Source organism: Tupaia chinensis, unplaced genomic scaffold (assembly GCF_000334495.1).
Source record: "Tupaia chinensis unplaced genomic scaffold, TupChi_1.0 Scaffold000118_1, whole genome shotgun sequence".
NCBI lineage: Eukaryota > Metazoa > Chordata > Mammalia > Scandentia > Tupaiidae > Tupaia > Tupaia belangeri.
This window is the reverse complement of record NW_006159584.1, coordinates 1,618,409-1,625,794: the sequence shown is the minus strand read 5'-3', so window position 1 is coordinate 1,625,794 and position 7,386 is coordinate 1,618,409. Positions and strand designations below refer to the sequence as shown.

Here is a 7,386-nt window from a genome sequence, read left to right as displayed (position 1 = left end):
GGGGTCGTGTTCCCCAATAAAAAAAAACCCAAAAAAAAAAAAAAAAAAAAAAAAAAGAAAGAAAGAAAAAGAAATGGATGTAAATATCAGATATAGAGATATAGTGTGTGTGAAAGGGTAGGGTCTGATGAAGGATATTTAGAAGAAAAATAGAGAGGCATAGCATTAATGGGACAAAGAAATGTGATATTATCTGTTGAAGGTATTTTATAATTTTATCAACTGGGCTAGGGAGAAATGTTCACCTGTTGAAATATTCATTTTGTAAGCTAAATAATGTGATTGAATGTATAAAAGAAAACGAAATAAAAATAAATAAAAAATTTTTAAAAATGTGTTGTCTTGCTTTCCTTTTGGGAGTACTTCTTGATATAAAGTTTTCTGTGTGTAATGAAAGGCATGATTAGTATGTCTTTTCATTTTGACTTTGAGGACACCTTCAGATTCAAAATTAACTAGTATATGGTGTTAACTATCTTGAAATCTGAGTTTAGCTACTGGTTTTGTTGTTATCTAACTGTCCGAACTAAAAATACCCATGTTAGTTCTCCCTGAGGTATTGTAATACAGCTGAACTAAACTCTCTGAATTTTTTTCCAGGAAGAACTGAACCCCATTATTGTTACCCCACCGATCCAAGCCATTGATCAGGACCGGAACATTCAGCCACCATCAGATAGACCAGGGATTCTCTATTCCATTCTTGTTGGTTCGTATCTGCAAAAATATTTTATTATTGCTTATTGGTCTAGAATCATGTAGAAAAAAAATTCTCCCAAATCAAAGGAAACACTTAATAATGTTTTTTTCTTTGTTGTTGTTGTTGAAAATGATTGTTACTTTTATGTATAAGCAATTTAAAGGTATTTTTAAAGAAAATAGTATTTTTTCTCACAATTAGCTACAATGAAATGTGTAGAAAAATGAAAAAATGCTTTTATGGAAGAATCAAAACAACTTCTTTTCCCCATATCAGCTGCTATTCAATCTGCAAATTGATAGTTTTTCCATATCAATTTGTAAATAATTTTCAAGGAACAAATTTAAAAATCAAATGAAAAAACATGCTATTAGCTCCACTGGTATTTTATCACTGGTTAAATATTATTTATCATTCTGGTGTAATATGACTGAATTCACTAAGGGCTATTTTGGAGTACTACTGGAAGAGAAGAATCATGATTAGCCCAAGGGCACGTGATATAATTTACCCATGACTAGTTTTTCTTCGAGAAATTTCATAGACACAGTCTCAAGTCATCCCTATGTGATACTACTAATTGTATCAAGAGCAAAAATTATGACATTTTATCATGCTGCTCTTTTCAAATTGCTTTAGCTAAAATATGAATGTTGCCGATTTGTGTGGTTTATAACCTCTAGAGAAACAGATGTATGTGAGTCAGACCATACATCTCTTAATGAAAAAGCGGCTGCTTTTGAATTGTGCTTGAAAAATAACTTCAATGAAGTTTAACATGAACCCTCAACCTACGCCTTTCTGTCTCCTTGTCTCTATCCTGTGTACATACATACATGCACATGTACATGATGACCAACAGACATTACACAGATTCTGAAATATACTGTGCCTTACTTAGAAATGCTGTCTGTAAAGAACATCCAAGCCTCCTTTAAGCCTTTGGTTTTTAGAATGACGTACATATCATAAGCAGAGATCAGACTATTAAATTATAGAAGCTCTCATGAACATAAGCTTCTTTTAGGTCTGGGGAGGACTTGACCTAGAAATAAGAAATGGGTATCCTTTGTTTCATAACTAAGGACTTGGTGACATGTCAGTCACTGTAGCAGATGTAGATGCAAAGGTAAGAGATAAGTATTATAGTTTAGGAAGGGGTGGAGTCTATGGCTAAAAAGATGTTAAAAGATAAATTAACACACATCAGGCCAGCCAGTGGCATGGAAGTCAAGGTGCTGGATCCCACATGGTCACCCGATGGCTCGGTGGCTTGAAAATCTTGCTGGTGCATGTGTTAGTGTGCCCAAAATTCTGAGAGGAGACTGGAGGAATATGAATTGTGATGTGACCATTCCCTGTGTGTGTGTGTGTATGTGTGTGTGTGTATGTGTGAATTCTTACTTTCCCTCTTTTTCTTTCTGTTTCTCTAGTGAGTACGTGTGCCGTGTAGTAGAAACTGGGAAAAACTTACATCATTTTAGGCACTGTACATAAATTTTGAACCACATTTTGGACTTAAGGGAGGAGAGTCCTAAGCATTTTTTAAAAATAATTATTTATTTTATTTATTTATTCATTTATTATTATTATTATTATTTAGTTTGACCAGAGAGAGACAGAGGGTGAGACTGAGAGAGAGAGGAAGTGAGAAAGCAAGCCACCAGATTCAGGACTTGAACCCTGGTCGGCCATATGGGAGCGTCAAGTGCCTTAACCACCACACCACCTGCTGGTCCCAAGTACTAAGCATTTTTAAGGGAATTGTTTAGGAAGAGTTATTTCAGCAGAAGGACTGGTTTCTAGGGAGGGAAATGGGACAATTGGTATATAGGTAGATGATGCAGTATGTGCAAAGACCAAAGAACAAAATATAGGCTAGAACTGGGCATTGGTACTCATTAGTGTCTTTTATTTAAAATATATTTTGTTCATTATTCCAAATTCAAAATTTTCTACTTGCTTGTCAGATAAAATGGGGTAAATATTTATTTTTTGTTAATATACCATGGAAAAAATATACTCAAAAAATCAAAACCTACCCCTTTTCAAGTCTGACTCACAGATAATTTCACAAGAACACATAAACTCCATAATTACTATAACATTTCAAGGGGCCAGCAGGTGGTGTGGTGGTCAAGGCACTGGACTCCCACATGACTGACAGCTGTTCAAGTCCTGGCCTTAGTGACTTGCTTTCTCATTTTCCCTCTCCTTCTCTGGTGAGTACACATGCCTGATAGCAAATTAAAGATAAGTAATAATAAATAATATAATTCTCCTAAATTTTTTTAAAAAGAATAGCATCTCAAGCTTTCTTCAAATTATTTTCTTCCCCAATATTTTATTTGTTTTGAAAAGTTTCTAATTGCATCATATTTATTTCTCAGCATTTATTCTTTATTATTCTGAATGCATCATGGCCAGATTTTTTAGAGCCCTGTGCTAACTCAAAAACCAAAATTACCTGCAATCCGATATACCAGATTAATTAAATGCACCTTCTCACCTATTTAATTTTTCTTTCATTTTATAGGGGTTGACATTTGATTAATAGGGATATCGAACTCAATCAAGTGAAAGGAGTAAAAATCTAAGGTATTATGTAGAAGTCAAAGCAGTTCTGCTTTGCAGACCTTGACTAGAGATTAAGGCTTTTCTATTAATTGGATCTGTTTTTCTGAATCACTGATTCTCCATTCCAATGCATAACATTAGATTTTCACTAAGTTTTGCAAATGTAAGATAATTTTTAGGAATTTAGTCAACTAGTATATGTAGAATCATATTAGCCATTATCAAGCACTCTTCCAGAACTGTCATTAACACAGATAAGATAGAATATGTATTTACTTCTGAATACATATTAGATCCTCTGACTCCTGATACTATTTTATATTATGTTTTTCATTTTACCATGGCCATAATTTCCTTATACATTAAAAAATATATATATATGAGGACCAGCCAGTGGCTTGGTGGTTTAGGTATCTGGATCCCACATTGTTAACTTAATGGTTTGAGTCTCAGACCCAACTGCTCAGAAAACTCAGTGAGTGTGTGTGTGTGTGTGTGTGTGTGTGTGTGTGTGTGCCCAAAATTCGAAAAGGAGCATAGAGAACAAAGCATTGTGGCATGTCTACTTTCCTGGGTAGCGATTTATCACTTTTCCTCTCCCTCTCTGACAAGTGTACACACCCTATAACAAACCAATAAAGTAATTAAAGTGTCTTTATTTTTCTTATCATTCCACCATATTTTTGGCCACTTTGGAAAATAATTGTGAGTTGCAGAGTATTTGGTGGGAGCCATGGCGGGGGGGTCTCCCTTTGTCCATTTCTGAGGTAAATATTGCCAGTGACATCCTAAAAACAAAAGAGAACTGAGATGTTGAACTCATTTTTGAAATTAAATAAATATATATATATTTTTTTATCAACCCTACACCCACCGTCTTTAGTCTTTCATTCAATGGCTAATACTCCTGGTTGGCATACAATTATTTATTCTGTGGCTTTAGACACATTGATTTATTCTAGCATCTTATTTGAATGGTAAGAGTAACAATTTTTAACTGTCTTTAATGCACAGTGGTGGATAAATTAATAATTGATTCCTAGGCTTAATAAGATATGAGTGAAACTTTTATGTGTATTTCAAGTTTGCTCACCAATATCAGCTGTTGCCTATTGAACATTATGGAGGAGGTGTAATATATACTTTTAAAACATATGAAATTAAAAATATTTTTCTACAAAAGAATTTCTGCTTTTTCAGAATGACTTTCAGAATAGAAAATCAATAATAATAAAAATGATTTTTTTAAGAGTTTAAAAGAAGGAACCATGGGGGCCATTGGGTAGCATGGTGATTAAGACACTGGACTCCCACATGGCCAACCATAGTTCAAGACTCAGACCAGACAACTTTCTTTCTCATTTTCCCTTTCCCTCTGTCTTGTCAAATTAAATAATAATAATAATAATAAATACAATTAAATACTTTTTTTTAAGGAGGGATCAAGCAAATGCCATGGTGGTTAAGCACTGGACTCCTACATGGCTGACTGCTATCTGAGTCCTGGACCTAGCTAGTGGTTTGCTTTCTCAATTTCTCTCTCTCTATCTCTCTGTTTATCTCTCTCTCTCTCCGGTGAGCACACATGGCCTACATCAAATTAAAAAATAATAGTAATAAATTAATAACTCTTTATAAATAAAAATGTTAAATAGAAATGATTATTTGCATTTATAGTAATATAATGCTAAAGTTCCAAATTTGGAAGACTGTCCATTTTTCAAGCCAATTTGTTTTCAATTTTTTTCTCCTTTTTCCAATTGAAAGAGAAAAGTATGTACTTATTGATAAAATCTTATGATATATCAGTTTCATACTGGTAGTAATCTCCAAGAGTAATTTTTCAAAATTACTTGGCAGTGACATTGTGGAACAGTGGCTGGTTTTTCAAAGAGGCTTTTGAAAATGGAAATAGGAGCTAATCTTGTAAATCTAGGGGACTGTGTATTTATTTTCAGAAAGACAGATTAGCACCTTCCTTCTGATGAGTTAGGGATAATAGAAAGCTATATTAAAGAAAACTTAAGTCTGCTAGTTCTGGGTTGTCTTTTCCTCAACCATTTTAAAGGAAACACTTCAACACTTGTTCTTAAAATAGGAAAGGACTCTTTAAGATACTCTTTTTCCAGATATCTTTTGATGTGCAAACCATATTATTCTGACATAAAAAATAATGGAAAGGGAACATTTAGTCTTTAATTACTTCACTTTATTTTCTTTTTTTATTATTACTATTATTTTTATTGCCAGAGTGGGAGAGGAATAGAAAGGGAGAAAACACGTCCCAATGAGGTATGGGCTTGCTAGAATCCTATTTCCTCCATTCCTCCTTCTCATCAGGATTGTGGGTGTGCACACACACATCTGCCTTGTTTTTCAAGTCTTGGAGGCTAGGATTTGAACTGTCATCAGCCATGTGGGATACAGCTTCTTAAATGCTGACCTACAGGGCTGGCTGGCCTCATTTCACTTTCAACTTTTATTTCTGGGATATCTTTAACGTTGAAGAGATAGTAACTGCTCTGGGTCATACTGCAGTCATTGCACCCCTGTCTATGTAGAGCATAGACATGCTACAAATGATAAGGTACTGCCTATGATCACAAGGAAACAAAGACTGCTCAAACCTCAAAGAAGCAAACAAACAAGGGTTTATCTTTCCCTCTGAATCCACTGAGAAATAGTTCATTCCGTGTCATCCTCTATGGAATCTGTATTGAAGTAGTTGCTTGACAGGGAGATCAGTATGTGGCAGATAAGGGACAAAGCACCTAACCTAGAAATGACCATAAAGGAAGCCCCAGAGGGACCAGCAGTTAGTATAATGGCTATGTCGCTGGACTCTCATGTATTTTGTCTGAGATCAATATCGCTACTCCAGCCATTTTTTGATTTCCGTTTGCATGGAATATCTTTTTCCAGCCCTTGACTTTTAGTCTATGTATATCTTTATCCATAAGGTGGGTTTCTTGTAGGCAACAGATAGAGGGTTTCTGTTTTCTTATCCATTCAGCCAGTCTATGTCTCTTAAATGAAGAATTTAATCCGTTGACATTCAATGTAATTATCGATATTTCCATACCTGATCCTATCATTAAGTGAGCCATTTTCTTGGTTGCTTTTTGTTCTCATATAACTGTCTCTAATTTTTTAGTTTTCCTGGTATAGTACTCCCTTCAGAACCTCTTGAAGAGCTGGTCTGGAGTTGGTAAATTCCTTCAAATTTTGTTTATTCGAGAATGATTTTTTCTTTTTTTCCCATATGAAAGATAATTTTGCCGGGTATAGTATTCTTGGTTGAAATTGTTTTTCATTCAACACTTTGACTATATTTCCCCATTCTTTCCTTTCCTGCATTGTTTCCCCCGAGAGATCTGATGTTAGCCTGATGTGGTGACCTTTGTAAGTAACCTGGCCTTTCCCTCTTGCCAACTTTAGTATTTTGTCTTTGTCTATTGTTTTTGCCAGTCTGGCTATGATGTGCCTTGGAGAGGATCTTCTTGGGTTGATTCTACTCGGGGTCCTATGTATTTCTTGGGTCTGGATATTTGAATGCCTTTCTAGATTTGGAAAGTTTTCTTTCAGGATTTCATGGAATAAATTATCTAGGCCCTTATTATTCTCTTCCTCTTCTGGAATACCAATTATCCGGATGTTGGGGCGCTTGATGGTATCCAGTATTCCTCGTAAATTATCCTCCTCATCTCCTGGAGTTCCTTGTCTCTTTTCTCTTCCATCTCAGTTAGTTTGGTCACTACAAATATTCTGAATTCCTTATCAGATATGTCCATGACGTCTATTGTATTGACTGTGGGTGATGTAGGCTTGATGATTTCCCTTGAGGGAAAGGCCTTTTGTTGGTTGCTCATATTTCTTGAGCCTCTGCGATTGTTCCTAGTCATCAGGTAATCTATGTGTTTCTTCCTAACTTATTTAAGGTCTCTCTGATTGTTAGAAGTTATACAGGCTTAGAAAATTGATGATTTCCCTTATGGTTGGCCTACCTGTTGCTCACCATTACCATTAACTATTGCCACTACCATGGGTGGCCCAAATTCCTCACTGTTTCTAAGGAGAGGTGACCCTTCAATTTACCTAATAAGGACCAC

General features: G+C 35.2%; 1 protein-coding gene across 11 annotated transcripts in view; it reads left to right on the top strand.

Moving 5' to 3' along the window:
* The window catches only part of PCDH15 (protocadherin related 15), a 781,066-nt gene that overhangs the window by 398,055 nt on the left and 375,625 nt on the right, over nucleotides 1–7,386 (top strand). For all 11 annotated transcript variants that reach the window (XM_027770259.1, XM_006144390.1, XM_006144387.1 and 8 more), the window contains one exon: nucleotides 601–709. In XM_027770259.1, coding sequence (XP_027626060.1) covers nucleotides 601–709 — 109 coding nt within the window. The remainder of the gene's footprint in view (nucleotides 1–600; nucleotides 710–7,386) is intronic.